Below are 19241 nucleotides of genomic sequence, written 5' to 3' on the forward strand. Positions count from 1 at the left end.
CACGGAAATACAGCTGTTAAACACTATGAACAAAAGTACACTTTTTGCAATAATAGCCAAAACAGAAAAGGTGCCGTTTGCAACGAGTTTCAGTGCAAAGGAATAAAGTAGTGAAAATTAAATGACCAAAATAAAATAACTAGCAAAATAAGAGTAGCCCAGTTACAATTAACAGACATCTAAAACATCAGTATGTTGTGCCTGTATGATTTTGTTGCTGTGTCCTTTCGGGTCGGCTCGTGTTCTTTCGGTAACTTCCGGCGTTATCTCTTTCAGACTTGATGAAAATACAAAGAACGGGAAGACTTCCTCTCTCGGTATTAGCTAAGCCGAATCCTTTGCGGTTACGTGAATTTTGGAGGAAATTTTAAAGACTATCTGTAAAGCGTTCCATTTGGGGAGGTTTCTTCCCTGCTCCGTGGTAGCCTCGGGTGAGGTCGGACCCATTTTGCCCGACGTCCTTCTCGGTGACTTTCGGCTCTAGTCGTTCAAGGCAGGAATGGACGAAGCGGACTCGGCCACGAAGGCGCTCGGGCTAGATGAACCGCCCATCGGCGAGCCGCCGGTGGAGGGAGTGGGCTCGGATACCGAGTCGGAGGCCGAAGTTACCACGATGGCTGTGATGGCGGAACCGGGAAACATCGGCTTGGGAGCCGAGTCCCTACCGAACCCAGACGAGGCCGAGGCTGCGTTTGCAGGTAACACGGGCTTCAGTTAGCAGCAGGCCGCTGCTTACCGGGGTGGCGCTAAAACACAAACTGAGACAAAAATATTGGGTTAGTTAGCATCAGTCTGTAAACACTGCTTATACAGGAATTGCTTTAAACGGAGAAAACACATATTTAGTGAATGAATTATTTATTATTCATAAAATGTATTGTTTCATACCACGGACTTTTGAAATCGGGTGGCCCAAGTGTCGCACACAGAGGGAACCACAAACACGGGACGGGGGGTCCCACAGGAAAAACAATGTTTGATCAGAAATAAATGCAGTGCAGAAAACACTAATTTGTCTTTTGCCCTCATACAGATTTTGTTGTTGTAAAAAGTGACACTACTTGAGATTAAACATCAATTTGTACTGGATAAACTCCATTGCAAAGCGATGAACCAAGTATTAAATGATAGCATCAAAATATACTTAATCTAAAATTTCTTTATGCAGAATTACAGACACCACAAGGGCGACTCAGCCAAGGAAGCAACCATGCGAGCTCAAAATACAAACAAAAAGGAAAATGTAAGATATACAATAAACAAATGCTAAAGACAAAAAGGTCCATAGTGGCATCAAGAAAAACAACTACATTTCACATTTAAATTCAGCAGTGGATACTGTATAAGCATACTTAAGCTTAGTTCTTTCTGCAAAGTATTCCATGTCCAGTGTGTTCAGTATGAAAACAGTGTCATGCCCAGATCTGCCAAATCCCTGGGCACATTAAAAAGCACAAATGCTACAAGTTCAGATGAGGTATTACAATAAAATACTTGACTCACTTCCCCATATCAACAAACATCTACATCAGCATCTCCTCATTCTGAATATTATGACAAATTTGACTATAAAGACTAAAACTAAACATAACCTGAATTATCTTGGGGAACGTTTCTTGTAATTTCTTTAAGTGGTCTTCAGGAATAGTTCTCCAGGCTTTTTGAGGAATATTCCAAAGCTCTTATTTGGATGTTGGCTGTCTTTTGTTCCATTCCCTGTCATGATGATCCCATACTGCTACAACAATGTTGAAGTCCAGGTCCTGGGGAGCCCAATGCACGACTGATAGAAAAACACAGAATGGAACACTATGCTGGAATTGGTGAGGGGGCATAGGTCAGGCAGCTCACTATGTCCCTCCTCTAGACACACCCCTGTGTGCAGTGCCAAATTCCATCCAAATATTGTCTAATATTAAATATTGTATCATTTCAGTAACATAGCACAGACATGATTAATCAGGTACTCGTCCCAAATATAATATTCCCCCTTTAAATATTTCCATTCATTTTCTTATGCTTAAAATGAGAATACAGATGAAAATCATTCATTCCCATAAACACATAATGGCAGTCTTCTGATTATGCTAATACCAGCGTTTATTACTTACATGCTGTCGGTCATTGTCTTAATAATCCTTCTTCATGGTTACATTTTTTATTGGTAACTGTATTTTTGCTAATCTGAGGGTTTGTGTCAATGAAATGTTTTGACTCCCTCGTTGTTGATCAGATGTGACGGCGGTCACAGTGGGAACTGTTCATGCAACGGAGGACAACGTCTTCACTACAACCGTCGCCACATCCGGAAGTCTCCCCGAACACGTGCTGGTAGATCAACACACACTCAGTAATGCTCTGACAGATGAGATCATTTATAATCACAAACCATCGAAGTGTTTAAATCCATTTGCCTACAATGGATTGAATTTTATTTTTGCCATTTCTGAAGTTTGATGATGATAAATATTGTCTTATAACATTGCTGAGAGGAAACATTTCACTTAAAATTGAATAGAAACCAGTGTTGAGACATCCTGAGTTTAGAACAAATTTTTGATCATTTGTGCACATGTGCAATGTAGCGTTATTAGGACGTTATGCACAGAACCGCAGGTGCTTCCCTGCTGACTACTTGAATCAAGTACTTTTTTTTTAGAGCCTCAAGATAAATTTCTTGGTGAGTGTTATCCTACATGTTACTGTATAATCGTTTTAGGTGTTCAGCAACCTAAAGGACTTCAAAAACAACAACAAAAAAAACTTTTATTTTAGCTTTTCAGTTTTATTCGTAATTTGACTGTGTGCATGCAAAAAATAAATAAATAAACATTTCCTTGTACCAGATTCAGATCATTTCTATCTGCATTCACTGAGAAGGTGCACTTTTTTTTTACCTCCTTGTATTCTCAGACCTCTCACGCGGCAACATTTTTATGAGTGTGTGTAAACTTTCTACCTCTGTTACAGAGCGGTAGGGCCACTCTCCAGCTAGGTGAAGGTCTCAGTACCCAGAAGGCTACTCTGATTGTGGTTCACACTGACGGCAGCATTGTAGAAGCTGCTGGCCTCAAGTCTGCTGCCACCATCACATCAGGTACACCTTTGTGTGTGTGTGTGCATGGTGTTTGTGTGTTACAGTACTGAGAAGGTGTGGTTAAAATGTTCATTTTGGATCTAGAGACTGGTAACCTGAAGTGTCTGAGCTGTGCCTTTTTTATGTTCTCCTGTGCATCTCCCAGGCCCACAGACTCCACCCACTCCTCTGACTCCACCCCAGGACAAAGACTCCTGCTCTAAGTACAACTGGGACCCCTCAGTCTACAATAATGAGCTGCCGGTCCGCTGCAGGAACACCAGCGGAGTCCTGTACAAAAGTAGACTGGGATCAGGTGAGTATCACACCTGTACTAATGGTTTCACACGCTCAAGCTTATCTTTCTACTGAAGTTACTGTGGAGACATAAAACTCACGGTTCTGGTAGGATTTAGTTTTTAGTTCTCTGGGCAAAAATGCCTTGTTGATGCCAGAGGTCGCAACCCCAACACATCAAACCTTGAAGCAGACAGGCTACAGCAACAGAAGATCACACCACATGCCACTCCTGTCAGCTAAGAACAGGAAACTGAGGCTATGGATCGCAGCTCATCAAAATTAAACAACATAAGACAGGAAAAAATGTTGCCTGGTTTGATTAGTCTTGATTTCTGGCGCGCCATTCGGCTGGTAGAGTCAGAATTTGACAAATCACCAACAACTGTGATGCTAATCTGTCAATATGGCCCAAAACCTCTGAGGAATGTTTCCACCTTGTTGAATTTGTGCCACAAAGAATTGAGGCAGCTCCAAAGGCAAAAGAAAAGCAAGAATGGATCTTGTAATTATATAATAATATACTGGATGGTTTGGTGTTACTCATTCTTGACTATGCCCATGCATTCACCCTTGAGATCTGACAAGAAAGAAAATATATCTTCCAGTTAGGTTAGTTGCAAATTAAAAAGGATACCTCACATCCCTGCTCAGGTGGTTGTACTGGAGTATCTAGACCTCTCAGTACTTCCTGTTTCTTAGAGGTGCTCATAAGCTGTAGTTCAGAATGGACCAAAGAAACAGAAAACAATCTGTCCATTTTCTTGATACTTCAATCTAAGGGGTAGAGACAACAAAAAAAAAAATTAAATTATTAATAATAATAAATTACCAGATGTAACAGGACACACACATTCCAAAAAAATAAAACTTTTGTCTTGTCAGTCCTCAGAAGCCTTGGGGGGATCATCAAGATGTTTTTTGGCAAATGTGAGACGAGGCTTTTTCTTTTTGTCAGCAGTGGTTTTCACCTTGGAACTCTCCCATGGATGCCATTTTTGCCAAGTCTTTATCTTATTGTTGAATCATTAACACTAACCTTAACTGAGGCAATGAGGCCTGCAGTTCTAGCTGTTGTTCTGGGTTCTTTTGTGACTTAGTAGGCTGATCTCTCCTGGGAGGGTTCACTATTGTTCCAAATAGATAATGCTTCTCACTGTGACTCACTGGCATCCCAAAGCCTTCAAAATGGCTTTGTAACCCTTTCCGGACTGATAGATGTCAATGATGTTGTTTCTCATCTGTTATTGTGTTTCTATAAATCGTGGCATGATGTGTTGCTTTTTGAGATCTTTTGGCCTATTTCACCTTGTCAGACAGGTTCTATTTAAGTGATTTCTTGATTCAGCAGGTCTGGCAGTAATCAGGCCTGGGTGTGGCTATTGAAATTGAACTCAGCTTTCCAGAAATGGGGTTAATCACAGTTATTTCACGATTTAACAAATAGGCAATTACTTTCTCACACAGGGTCAGGTAGGTTTGGATAATATTTGAAATCATCATTTAAAAACTGAATTTTGTGTTTACTCAACTTTGATGATCTGAAACATATAAGAGTGACAAATATGCAAAAATAAAAAAAGAGCTTATTAAGGAGGCAAATACTTTTCCACAGCACTGTATGTTCCTTCACCTATCGTGTCTTTTTATATTTTGCTAGATGCAAGTGATGTTCTTCCTGTTTGACCCCACGATGGCAGTGTTGTCTCACTGTTAGTATGGATGAACGCAGACACAATAAGCACAATGATATCTTTATCAGCATATTGTTGCATGATGGTGCAGCACCTGGGTTAAAGGTTTGGGACAGAGCAACTTTTTGTTTTATACCAGAAAGTTTTGGTGATTGCATCTTGGAAAATGAAGTTGTGCCACTTCATTTGTGTAACGAGGAATTAGTTTTTATGCTATTCAGAGTGATTTTACTGTGTATTTTGAATATTTGTTCCGTAGCTGTCCACACTCACACTGTTGTGTTTTGTCAGGGGGCAAAGGTCGCTGCATTAAACACAACCAGCAGTGGTACACTCCCACTGAGTTTGAAGGTCTAGCAGGGCGAGCGAGCAGCAAAGACTGGAAGAGAAGTATCAGATATGCTGGCAGGCCTCTGCTCTGCCTCATTCAGGTAATAAAATGTACTGCTTCAATGTTAGATCACTGTAACTACTATACTACTGAAGTACTGCACTGTATTGTGTGACGCAAATAATGTTTTTGTGCAATTTATAAATTTGGAACAAAAAGCTGGATCATCTTTAGGAGTTAATACTGAGGCCCCAAACTAAAAAATAAAGGAAAGGAAATGAATTTCTTTCTTTCTTCCTATTTATTATTTATTCATTAAGGACAGTGCATGTTAATGTACATCAATATAACAAATATAAGATATAAACATGCCAGATTTTAGCAAAAATGCTCAGTAGTCCATGGACTGGTCACATAAAACTATACAAGACATGCAGATACAGTCATGTGAAAAAAAGGAAGTACATTCCAAAGTTTTATGTGTCTAACAGATCATCTGGTCTTTACTAGGTTCTAAAATTATTTAAATACAACCTGAGATGAACGGCAACACGACATATTACACAGTGTTGTTATTTATGTAGCAAAAACTAAGCAAAAATGCAGAAGCAGTGTGTGCAAACCTAAGTACAACCTTGCTGCTTCTATAGGAATTAAAAAGGAAAGTCAGGAAAGCCAGGTGCTACTTATCAGCTGCACTTAATTAACTGATCATCAACATGTGTGACCACGTCTATGAAAGCAGATATTTGAGCATTTGGCAGTTTGCTGGTCTGGAGCATTCAGGTATGTGCTAACACAATTCTACGGAAGAAAGACATCAGCAGCGATCTTAGAGAAGCAATTGTTGCTGTCTATCAATCTTAGAAGGGTTATTAATGCAATTTCCAAACAATCTGAAGTCTGTCAATCTGCAGTGAGAAAGATTATTCAGAAGTGGAACGCATTCAACACAGTTGCCAATATTCCCAGGAGAGGATGTCTCAGCAGATATACACCAAGGTCAGACCATGCAGTGCTCAGAGAAACTGCAGAAAACCCAAGAGCTCCCTCTCAGATTGTACAGGCTTTATTTATCTTGTTAAGTGTTAAAGTTCATGACAATATAATTAGAAAGACTGAACAAGTATGGGTGTTTGGAAGGGTTTCAAGGAGAAAGCCTCTTCTCTCTAAAAAGAACATAACAGCACAGTTTAGATTTGCAAAGTTGCTTCTGAACAAACTACAAGACTTCTGGAACAATGTCCTTTGGACAGATGAGACCACAGTGGAGGTGTTTGCTCATAGAGAGCTCCACATTTGCCAAAAACCAAACAGTATATCAACACAAACTGTCAAGCACCTGGGTACCTTGCATTCATTGAATCAATCAAAACTCTTCTGTAGACCAGAATCAACTGTGAGACCATCTGTCCGACAGCTAGAACGTGGCTGATTGGGTCACGCAACAGGACAATGATCCCAAGCACAGCAGAAAAATCTACAACAGAATGTCTGAAAAAGAAAAGAGTCAAGGTGCTGCGATGTCAAAGTCCAGACCTCAACCTGATTGAAATGCTGTGGTGGGACCTTAACAGAGCTGTGCATAAACAAATGCCTAAAACCTCAATGAACTGAAGCAACGTTGTAAAGAAGAGTGGAGCAGAATTCCTCCACAACAATGTGAGAGACTGGTTTTTCCACAAGTTATTGAATCATGAGGTGTACTTAGTTTTTCACACACTGCTTCTGCATTTTTGGCTTAGTTCTGTCCTGTGAGCTGTGTAGCAGGCAAGGTTGGACCCAGAGTGCAGGACTCTCAAGGCAGGACTGAACTTAACATTGTTTGAGGGAATGACAAGGAATACTGAATACAAATAAACTGGGGCTGGACGGGTGCCAGAGCAGGGTGACACACAGCGGGGTAACATAGATGACGACACAACAAAATGACACGGACTAAGGGTTTAAATACAAAAGCAAGGTAAAAGATAATTAAACAGGAACTAATTAAAAGTAAATTCAAGGCTAAGACACAGACGCGGCACAACACTGGGAATAAAACTGAATACAAAAACACACGAGACAAGGGACTTAGACACAGAGGGACAAACAGGCACTGGAGCACAAAGACGTGGGGAAGACAAGGACACATGAAAACAGGGATTCAATATAAACAACAATAACTAATAACAGGACTTACAACCTATAGTGAACTAAGAATCAAAACCATATGAAAACTGGGAAACAGAAGAATATCAAATGAAAACAGAACCTAAAAGACCTAAACACAAAACGCTGGGCAAACGGCCATGACATGTTTTTGTTGCATAAATAATAGTACAGTGCAGTCATATGTATGTGATGTGTTGTTGTTCATCAGAGGCTGTATTTAAATCATTTTAATTCCTGCTAAGGACCAGATGATTTTTGTATTATATCCTGATAGATAATCCTTCCAATTGAAAGGTGTACTTTTGTTTTTCACATTACTGTATACAACAAAACCCACATTAAAAAAAAACAAAACAACTAATACAAATAAATTGTACTAGCATAAGTTACAAATGATCTACTTTGCCATAAGCCATTGAGATATGCATTGAAAGACATACTGTAGAGAGAGTGTTTCTTTTTATGTGACTTCGTTATTGATAGATATAGTTTGTCTGAGTGTGGTTCAGCCCCTCACAGTCCCTTTCTGTGGGGGCCCTGTTGCTAGTCCCACTGTCAGTTCTTTGTTTATAAAAGGAGGTGGGCCAAGTCCATGCAAAACCTCATGCATTAAACTTGTGTTTTCAGGAACATATCTTGAACCCCCACGCTGCTTCCTGTACCTGTGCAGCCTGCTGTGATGACCTGGTAGCGGTGAGTGAGGTGAACCTGTCCTCATCATGTCCAGCTTAGATCTAGAAGCAGGTTGATGCAAAAAGACCAGTTAGTTAATTAGTAATGATTTAACCATCATGGTCAATGATGTTGCTGATAATATCTGAGTTAATCTTCAGCTAAATGTCCACAGATCATCTATTCCTAGATTTGGCAGTTGTCCACTTGATTGTATGTGCACTCTATAGTTTGGGCTGCAAAATTCAGTTTGTGTTTGTCTTATTCTCTGCATCTTCAGTGTCCAAAGGAGGGAGACTCTCTGGGAGCAGAAAATATCAGTATGGTAAATATTTTGGTTTTTTTTTAGTTTGGTTTTTTTTTTTTTTTTATAGATTTCCATCACTATAACTTAATTCCATTTGCTTTAACTTGTGATTAGTATGTGCATATGTTATCATTACACAAAATATTAATGATAGTTTTTGTTTTCTCAGTCTATGCTGTGATGACATCCCAGTGTGAATATTAGAGCAGTGTGCCTGTTAATAAACAAGATGCCTAATGTCCATTACACCTTCTTCTAGTCCCCACGTTATATACAGAATGGAAGATTATTCCATTAATTTAGTACTGAAGTAGAAACCCATTTGGCATCAGTTATGCTTTGAAGGTGGCATATTGTATCAAAACTCCCTCAATTAGTGCTAAATTAGTTGATTAATTTTTAACAACAATTGTGGCAACCGAACTGAGCTGGGGGGGTGTGCTATCAAGGAAATGAAACATAGCTGGGCTTTCCTTTACTAAACCTAAAACCCAGTCAAAGAAAACAAGTATCACAATGGTGGTTATCAACTTTCTTTGCTAACTCAAGCCTTCAGCTTCAGGCTCTGTCTATGCTCACATACAAGGCGGCATTATTTCACTCTTCTTTCACACAAAATGGATCAGTTGCGCACAGCACACTCCAATCAGAGGCATTATCAGAGGAATGGGTGGTTGAGCTCTATGGCTGCAAAAATAATGCACCAGAAAATTGTTAATTTGGTGCTTTGGTGACAAAGCACCTTGAGGCGACTGTTTGTTGTGATTTGGCGCTATATAAATAAAATTGAATTGAACTGAAAATTGATTTGATCATTGCAAGAGCATAAGTGCACTCTCTGTGCTGCTGTTAATTTCTATTATGACAGCTGCACATCAGCATAAAATCCTGTGCTGATCGAGCCAGGATGAAAGAGACACTCATGACTTCATGACACTCAAAATTGTGACTTCACCTTAGGATACATCCACACTTTGATCACATAATTCAACTCATGTAAAATTTTTCTTTTCTTTTATGTTTAGTTTCACTCTTGTGCAGATTTTGCTGTCAAAGGCATTTCCTGTACATTTTAATGTTATTTTGGTTAGTCCACAATATTGTTTTTGTTTGTTTTTTATATTATTACTTCAGTTACAATCAATCAGTAATTTATCTGATTTATCAGCAAATCAGCGGTCGTTTCATTGTCTCTTAATATAATTTGATTTGTTTAGGTGTTGCGTTGATTTTGTCTTTATCTCCTTTCTGCTCGATTCAGACCGGCCCAGTACGCCTCTTTGTCCCATACAAGAGACGGAAGAAGGACACTGAGCCTCTGGCTGTTCCTGCCAAGAAGGAACTTCCCACTGCCAAAAACATTACATTGACGCCAGGGACCACATGTAGGTCACATGATCTCAGTCTAATGTGAAATAAATGGATCACACAGTTTGTTATGAAGGATTTAAAAAGTTTATGTCTGTTACAGCTGATAATTTTGTAACTTCATGCACTTACAGTCATGGAAACTTGTTTTGATCTTTGAACCATTGAAAATGTTTGTGCTCAAATCCTTTCCTGTACAAAAGTTTGTGTCAGTAAAAGTTAATGAAGTCTTCAAAGTCAGATCTGAAGTGTAAAAATTTAAGCCTTGTCTTAAAACATCTTATTGTCCAAACATGAATGATGCCTCTCTGTTTCTTTCTAACAGTCACGGTGTCCCCGTCTGGGCAGTTCACCACTTCTGGCACCTTGACCTTTGACCGCACCCCCACGGGCGACGCTGCTGCTGCCATCATCTCAGAGGGCTCAGTGCAGAGCGAGGCGTTTGCCAGCACTGCAGGTACTGTCCCCTCAATGACTGAGAATTCATTCAGTCCATCTTTTGTGGTACATTTGTTTGAACAGCCACTTAAGTGCTCAAAGCCTCGTGTGGGAATCAGACCAGGTCCTACTGACTTTGGTGGTCACTGGTTTTTGTCTACATATCTACATATACTGCATGAAAAACCAAGCCCAGCTCTTTTAAGCTTCATCATCAATTTAACACCACAAGATCAAATTTAATGACATTTTCCTGTCAGGTTAGTAAGAAAGTAAGAGTCTACTAAACTGTTAAAGAGTAAAACACACCTCCATTCACCTGTGAGAACACTCATGTATGTTTTTCCCAGGATGTGTTAAAACACAGTGTGTGATGGCTGGTTATTTTTGGACTTGGAGCTGTCAGTGTCTCAGCTGGTGATGTTTGAAAGCAGACGCCATGCTTTGGATATAGGCCAGGAGTGAACCCATTGGATGTGTTTTGCATGATTCAGTGTACTTCCATTATGAAATATCTTTGCTTCAAGTGGTGACAGTGTAAACAAATGTATGTTCAATGTTCATTAAAACAGCTACATTTTTCTTTGATAACATCTTTACACACTTCGTGAGGTTGACACCTGGAACTTTTCCAGCAGTCTTGAAGAACTTTCCACATATTCTGAGCACATTTTTGGCTGCTTTTCCTGCATTCTGCAGTCCAATTCCTCCCACACTATCTCAGCTGGGTTTAGGTCAGATGATTGTGGAGGCCAGGTCATGTGATGGAGCACTCGCATCACACTACTTGCAACATTATTGTGGTTTTTGTCTTGGTTGTATCAAGGTTTTAAAATGTAAATATTTGCCAGTTTTGTCTGTGTCCTTTTTTATTAAGTGAACTTTTTCAGCGTTTGACAGTTTTTTTTTTTAAACTCTGTAAATTTAGCTCTAAATTTGTGTTCTGCTAAGCTCTGTGGATTTAACAAAATAAGTAATTTTTTGAGGTTATTTAATTTAAAAATGTTTTGCTCATAAATATACATTGATTACAGTGTAATTACAGCTTAACAAATTGATACATTCTTATAAACTGAGAAGTAATCCATTAAAAATACATAGGAGCAGGCGCCGGTTTGTGGAAGCTGCTATGTTGCCGTCCCATCTTGAAAACAGTGGCTGAGATTGACATCACTGTTCTGGCTAATTGCCTTTTATGTATGTGACTAGAGACCGGCCGCAGTACGCCTTATATGTTACTTTTAATTTAGAGATTACAAATAGGTCTTTCAAAATATATATGACCATTTAACATTTGTAGATATATATTTTATCATCTCTTTTCCTTTATATTTTTCTCCTTCTCCTCCACTGTTCTCTAGTCCCTCATTTCCACCCCATCCTCTTCCTCCTCACCTCAAGCCTCATCTCCTAAAATGAAGTCATGGCTCTAACATACAAAAACATGCATAAACATGCTTATTTATTCTTGATATTGTCACAGGTACTTATTGTCAGCAAATTAGATGTGTGACCCTCCCATCTCCAGACAGCTGACAATGAGCCAGCTAAACAACAAAAGCTGGTTATAATCTAAATAATAATCTATAATCTATAATCTAAATAGCTAAATCAATTAACTTAAAAGATACAACAGCTATGTCATCTGATGATGTCAGTATTGGTTGGTTCATGTAGTCCTAAATCAACACGGCCATCTGCCAGGAGATCTTAAAACTCTTCGAGCTTCCATTTGCTGTCACGTTTTATGCAGAATTTCATTTCCAGCAAGACTTAGCACCTGCCCACAGTGCCAAAACTACTACCAAATGGTTTTCTGACTACATTACTTGGCCAGCCAACTCCCTTTGTACAGAATCTATTGTGTACTGTCAAGAGGAAGATGAGAAACATCCAACCCAAAAATATAGATGAGAAATCAAAGCAGTCTGGGCTTCAGTGACACTTCAGCAGCGCCACAAGCTGATTGCATCCATGCAATGCCACACTGGTAGTTAGTGGTAAAGGAGCCTCAGCCAAGTAGTGTAAATGAAGATACACTATATTGCTAAAAGTATTCACTAATCTGCCTTCACACACATGAACTTGGGTGACATCCTAGTTCTTACCCATAGGATTTCATATGATGTGGGCCCACCCTTTGCAGCTATAACAGCTTCAACTCTTTTGGGAAGGCTTTCCACAAGGTTTAAGAGTGTGATTATGGGAATTTTTGACCATTCTTCCAGAAGCACTTTTGTGAGGTCAGACACTGATGCTGGACAAGAAGGCTCTGCTCTAATTCATCCCAAAGGTGTTCTATTGGGTTGAGGTCAGGACTCTGTGAAGGCCAGCCAAGTTCTTCCACACCAAACTCACTCATCCATGTCTTTATGGTCCTTGCTTTGTGCACTGGTGTGCAGTCATGTTGGAACTGTTTCCACAAAGTTGGGAACATGAAATTGTCTGAAATGTCTGGTATCCTGAAGCATGAAGACTTCCTTTCACTGGAACTAAGGGGCCAAGCCCAACTCCTGAAAAACAACCCCACACTATAACACCCCACCACCACCAAACTTTACACTTGGCACAGTGCAGTCAGACAAATACCATTCTCATGGCAACCACCAAACCCAGACTTGTCCACTGGATTTCCAAACAGAGAAGCGTGATTGGTCACTGTGGAGTATTTAGTAGCTAGGAAATTTCACGACTGGACTTGTTGCACAGAAACTCCTGAGAGTGGCCCATTGATTCACAAATATTTGTAGAAGTAGTGTGCATGCCTAGGTACTTGATTTTATACACCTGTAGCCATGGAAGTGATTGGAACACTTGAATTCAGTGATTTGGATGGGTGAGTGAATACTTTTTGCAACATAGTGTACTCTTCAGAAGGTGGACATTTCTGTATTTTAAATCCTTTTTTGGTTGATCTTAGGAAATATTCTAGACATTTTAGCTTCTGAATTTCATTAAACTGTAACAGCAAATTACAGGTAATGTAGCAGAAAAAGACCAACAGAAAACTAAAACACATCATTTACTGTCATTTTCTTTTCTCTCTCAGTGCTGACGGCATTGCCAGCATTAGCTGTGGCTCATCAGCCAGTTCAGGCCAAAGTCACAGTGGCAGCTACAGCAGCGTCTCCATCTGCAGCACTGGTGGCTGGCCTTGAGGTGGGTCCTGTTGTCGGAGCAGGGCCAACAGTGAGCGAGGGGCAGAAGAACACCTGGCTTTATCTGGAGGAGATGGCCAACACACTGCTGAACAATGTCCAGCAGCTGAAGGCTCTAATCGAACAGGCCAAAAACTCTGCAGGGGACCCCGTAGGGGTCAAGGGTAATGGAGGCAGGAAGGAGGTGAGCACACACACATAGACATACACAGAAAAGGCCGAGATTTATCATCATCAGTTACTAAGAATGGTTTTGACTTTAATATTTCTTTTTTGTGTGCATGTCTGTCTGTGTTTAGTGTGGTCTTACACAAGCGTTTCAGAACCAGATCTCGTTTCAGCAGCCAGACGACTCAGAGGCCAAGAGGAGCTCTGAAATCACAGAGATTATCATCAATGTATGACATGCTTACACACACACACACACACACACACACACCCTAAAAGAAATTCTTGAAATTCCTTTAAATTTCTCATTTAGCAAAACTTGAAGTACTCCAACCTGAGGCATCCACACTTTTAGTTCCAAACACTTGAACCTATATTTCACAAAATGCAGTTGGGTGATTTATTTTTTTTTTTTCCATCAGGCCTACACGTGTGTTAAACTCCACAACTGCACTTTTAATGCAGGCATTTATTCTTTAATTTCACTGACAAAACCCTCCCAAAGGGATTAATAACGTTTAATCTAATCTAATCTGATAAAATTTTACATTATAAGTTCCTTTGGACCGCAGAAGGTGTAAAAACAGTTTTTGAACAATGATTTTTAACAGTCACCAGTAAACACATGTATAATCTGTAGAATAATCCTTTAAACTGTACAAAGAATGTCACAGATTACTGTGGGTGTTCGATTACTCTTTAAAGAGCATCAATAATGTTGAAAAAGATTAAAAGCTTATGATTTGGGATAATGATTCTGATTCAGATTCTGCTTATATATTCATGTTTGTTTTCCTTCCTCTTTCCGATTTTTGCCATAATATAAAATATATTCTTTCTCCACTCTTGACATCAGGTGCTTTTAAACCAGTGGTTCTCAGACTTATTTCTGAGATGCCCCACTTTAGAGGCAAAATAAAGTTCCTGCCTCACACCTGATCAATTTTTATTAATCCTTAACAATATTAATCAATAAAAAGGGATTCAAGATTAATTTGAATTAAATAAGGGCACAATAACATCAGCATGTCTACAAAAATCATATTAATTCAACTTAGTGTGACTCCACGCCCCACCTTCACAATCCCATAGTTTAAGAAATATTCTTTTAGATTAAGTGCCCACAAAAAACTGTCTGTCCATCCATCCATCCATCCTCTGTTGCATATCCACATTGTGGGGCAGCAGTCTAAGCAAAAACATACAAACCTCCATCTCCTCAGCTACCTCTGTAAGCTGTTCCACTCAGAAGAACTTGAGGAGCGTGAGCCAACTGAGAGATGTCACCTTTTCAGCATGTACTGAGTCTGTGCCGGGCTTCCTCCCTATGAGGACATGCGCAGAACTCCTCACCTAGGCAGTGCCCGGGAGGCATCCAAGTCAGATAACCAAACCACCTCAACTGGATCATTTTGATGTGGAGAAACCACCCCTCAGCCACCCTCAAGCTCATTTCTACCGCTTATATGCACAGTCTCATTCTTTCAGTCACCTATGTGGGAACATAGACTGACCAGTAAACGGACAGCTTTATTTTCTCTGTCTTCACTACAGTCGACCAGTACCAATCCATCTGTTAGACTCCTGAGAGACTCTCCCCTCATTTGTGAACAAGACCCTGAGATACCCTTCCTTGGTGGAAGCAACTTGTTTCCAATGTGGAATGGACATGAATCTAAATTTGTGCGTCCAAGTAATCTTAGGAACTATATTGTCAGGGAACTATATCATTGCCCCTGGTGGGGTCTTCCAAGGCAAATTGGACCTGGGTGAAGGACCAGAATAAGTGCGATTCACAAGAAAAAAAAACAACATTTTTACCTAAACCAGATTAAGTTTACTGGTGCCCAATCCTGGAGCCAGGCATGGGCCAGCCCTTCTGTGGACCCATCACCTGCAGGAGAGATCACAGGGGTCTGGTGTAATGTGGATTGGTCAAAGGTGAAAGCCTTGGTGGTCCTATCATTGGTTACAGAAACTGGCTCTTGGGAGATGGAATGTTTAAAATTATTTTATGTCTTAATGCAGCCTGGGCCTGAAAAACCCCGATTCTTAGATTATCCAGTCTCATTTGAGACTCTTAAATACTGCAGTGAACACATCGTGTATCTAGAATTACTGTGCAAATTGAACTTTTTGCTTAAAAAAAATCTCCTTGTGGATTCTGATTTGTTGGTTGGTCGACGTGTGTCTGAGCTGCAGTCACATTACATACTACAGTGTAAAGGTGAATTTAAGTATAACCAGTGATCAAGGCAAGAGTTCAGCAGGTCCAAAATTCTCCCAAGACAAAGTTCCTGATAAATCATCTGCAGAATTTAATGTTCTAGCTCCTGTGTTCTTTGTCTCTGCAGCAGATGTGCGTGAACTGCGGTCGGGTAGCAATGAGTGAGTGCACGGGATGTCACAAAGTCAACTACTGCTCCACCTTCTGTCAGAGGAAGGTAAGACTCACGTGAATCATCTTGTGAGTACATGTGCATGTGTGCTAGTGGTCCAGCAGTTATTTATGTCGACCCATATATCTTTACACAGGCACATTATCGGCACAAAAACCAATGACTATAATGTAAATCCTTACATTTTAAATTTGTAGTGTCACTGGTTAGGTAAGATTAAGTCTTCAGGCGCAGAGTAAGTTTTCAGGAAATGAATTTAATGTCCTCTGAAATCACAGGTACAGGAATGTGTAATTAAGTATTGATCTTACAAAGAAAGTCTTTTTTTTTTTTCCTCAGCTGTATTATAATCAAGAAAGGCATCAAAAGCAGTGAGGAAGAGGCAAACTTTATTAGTCATTTATTGTCAACTCTAAAACCATACACTCACACATACCTGCTATTTAGTACAAAGTAACAGACTAATGAAATACTAGAATTTTACTCACCAAAAAGTGAAACGCAGACTTCCAGATAGTCCGTTCCACACAGAAAGTATATTATTTGTCAGATGATTCCATTAAGAACATTCTTAACATAAATACACTGGTGAGGCCTTGCAGACAGCTCCCTTTAACCGGGCACTTGCCAGTCAAAGCACCCACACCGCCAACCTTAAGGTAGGTGTATCCAGTATCCAAGTAATCAGCTGGATGGGTTATAGAAAATTCACTCTCCTCCCAGTTATTACGAAGGGAGAAACTATCCATAGAACCCAAAACCATTTTTGTATCAGGCTGTAAATATGTATTTTATTGCTGTGAATTTGAGTATTTAAATATGAGGTCTGTGGGGATTGACTCACTTTTGCAGACAACCTCAAGTGGCCACTAGAGGAACTGCAGTTTTTTGGGGGGCATTTTTCATCTTCATCCTAAGATGTTGCTGCTTAATTTCCACTCACAGGTTCTCTTTTGTCCACAGGACTGGAAGGATCATCAACACACCTGCTCTCAGTCAGCAGGGGGCATGGCTGTCCAGCAGGAAGACCCAATCACAGCCTTGGACATGGACAAAGTGAAGTGAAGCTGTAGCAGTTTAGATGAAAGTCTGTGCATAGTTTCAGTGAGGTGATCAGCTGCTGCGAGCTGGAAGTTGTAAAAAGGAAGGAGAGATATTAAACACTGCTATTTTCAAGCAGGTGTATTAGAGCCCTTAAAGTAAAGGTTTTTCCGCAGACGTGAAGAAGGTCAGTGATGGACTGAGCGCTGACACTGTTGTACCAAATCTAGGCTGTCTTCGTATTTACAGAGAGAACTCAGGAGTGTTATTACAGCAGCATCCAATGAAATGCTGATTCTAACTGATATTTTCATTACTAATTTATCTTGTCCCTATTTCTGTTATAATTTAGTGACTTTATTACATTGTCATCAATTTTCATATTTATGGTTTGTATCTTCCCTCAGTGACTGTTACCTGTCTGCTGGTTAAATGGGACATATTATACTTATTTTCTGTCATATATACATGAGCATGATGGCCAAATTTTCAAATAATGGGTTCAAGTGTATGTACAGGTCTCTGTGAGGCTAAAGGTCAGACTTCAAAGTACTCTAAACACTTTTTTAATTTATTAATTTATTTTTTACTTTGGGATCTGTATAGTGTCACAGATATCCCTCATGTGGTCATCTCAGGAAATCAGCTTTGGTTGTGAGCATATAGGCCCCACCCACCTCTTCTATTTGAGAGTGACAGCTAATCAGAAGAAAACTGGTTAATCTTCCAAAGTCTTAAGTTCTCATTGATGATGGAAACTAACCCCAACTAATGTTTGGAGAAAAATGAATGGATGTTTTTGGAAAAAAATAAATAATTTTTGATGTGTCACTTTGAACTTTTTGCCAAAACTTTGGAGAACATTTTTCAATAGACAGAAATTACATATTTACCAAATGGTCAGAGCTGCTTATCATTGATGAGGATTAAGGTAGGGGAGGATAAATAAAGCTCAACACATCAGTGAAATAATATCCACATATAAATGTATTTAATGTTAAACCAGCAGATCTTATTGATGTGGGTTTTTTTTTTAATTATTATTATTATTGTGACTCTTTGATCAAATAGATGTTCAAAATACAAATTTGTGACTTGAACATGAAGCAACCAAAATCACTATCCTGCATGTTTTGCTTTTTTTTTTTTTTTTCTGGCAAAAACAATTTCTGTAAATTATTAATTTCCAAGATATGAATGATTCAGTTTCTCTGTCTCTATAGAGTCGCTTAAGTCCAGAAGGAAAAGTACAAATTATTGTGCATAACTGTGAATACAATATGAAATACTTTTTCTTGTGTTTCCTGAATTAATGAATATCTGGGGAAAAAAATAACAGTATTTTATTTTTTCATACAGTAAATCCAGAGCTATTCTTTTTGCACATTTTAGTTTCTTTGGTCTGCAGCTAAAGACATTTGTTTTTCTAATATGTCATATAGCAGGTAGGTGGCCTGGTAGAGTGACTCCTGATTAATCATTTTGGACATGACATTTGATTCTGCTCAGTCTCCGGCACAGCAGCACTCAGGTCTCTACTGCTGATCACTGATAGTGAAGGAGCCAGACATTTCTGACACCTCCTGCTAGATCACCTCAAATGTAACAGTACCAAGTTTTAGCAGTGAATGCCTCCTTTAACATAGCAGTGATTTTATTAACGTAACACCACAGTTCACATCTATTAATGTAGAATTGAGGAGTTTTAAAAATCATCTTCCCTGCTGTGCCTGTCCTCTTTGGATGGATGTAATCTGCCGGCCTTCTCTGACTTTTCATTATCAAATAATGATAACGTCCTTTAGATGACTGTAGTGTTTGAGATTCTGCAGATACCCTGATCAGTCCGGACTGATGTTAGGCGCAACTTAGCTTAGCAGAAGCAGTGTGAAACCCTCAGTATAGCCTTACTGCTTCCACAGGAATGAAGAGGGAGCGTAGCAGCCAGGTGCAACTAATCAAATGCACTTGATTAATTTCTTTTAAGAGTGTGAGCACCTCTATAAAAGCAGATGTTTTACTGGTCTTGAGCATTTAGGTGTGTGTTAACAAAATGTCAAGGATCAAAGACCTCAGCAATGATCTTACAGAAGAAATTATTAGCGCCCATCAATCGGGGAAGGGTTATTAATAATGCC

At 39.5% G+C, this 19241-nt stretch overlaps 1 protein-coding gene across 1 annotated transcript; it reads left to right on the forward strand.

Moving 5' to 3' along the window:
- Window positions 1-288: 288 nt before the first annotated feature.
- deaf1 (DEAF1 transcription factor) lies at window positions 289-18385 on the forward strand. Its single transcript, XM_030731677.1, has 13 exons — window positions 289-698; window positions 2234-2331; window positions 2971-3097; window positions 3243-3392; window positions 5359-5498; window positions 8180-8254; window positions 8505-8549; window positions 9793-9916; window positions 10225-10356; window positions 13387-13679; window positions 13795-13893; window positions 16018-16107; window positions 17026-18385. Exons 1-13 carry the CDS (start codon window positions 500-502, stop codon window positions 17125-17127), a joined length of 1674 nt encoding a protein of 557 aa, XP_030587537.1. The 5' UTR covers window positions 289-499; the 3' UTR covers window positions 17128-18385.
- The last annotated feature ends 856 nt before the right edge of the window (window positions 18386-19241 follow it).

Source organism: Archocentrus centrarchus, chromosome 6 (assembly GCF_007364275.1).
Source record: "Archocentrus centrarchus isolate MPI-CPG fArcCen1 chromosome 6, fArcCen1, whole genome shotgun sequence".
Taxonomy (NCBI): Eukaryota; Metazoa; Chordata; class Actinopteri; order Cichliformes; family Cichlidae; genus Archocentrus; species Archocentrus centrarchus.

Bases quoted from the DNA above. Each gene is read 5' to 3' on its own strand.
- deaf1 (XM_030731677.1), top strand. From the start codon at position 500: ATGGACGAAGCGGACTCGGCCACGAAGGCGCTCGGGCTAGATGAACCG. The intron at 2,332-2,970 runs GTAGATCAACAC...CCTCTGTTACAG, and splicing joins GTCTCCCCGAACACGTGCTG to AGCGGTAGGGCCACTCTCCA. The intron at 3,098-3,242 runs GTACACCTTTGT...TGCATCTCCCAG, and splicing joins TGCTGCCACCATCACATCAG to GCCCACAGACTCCACCCACT.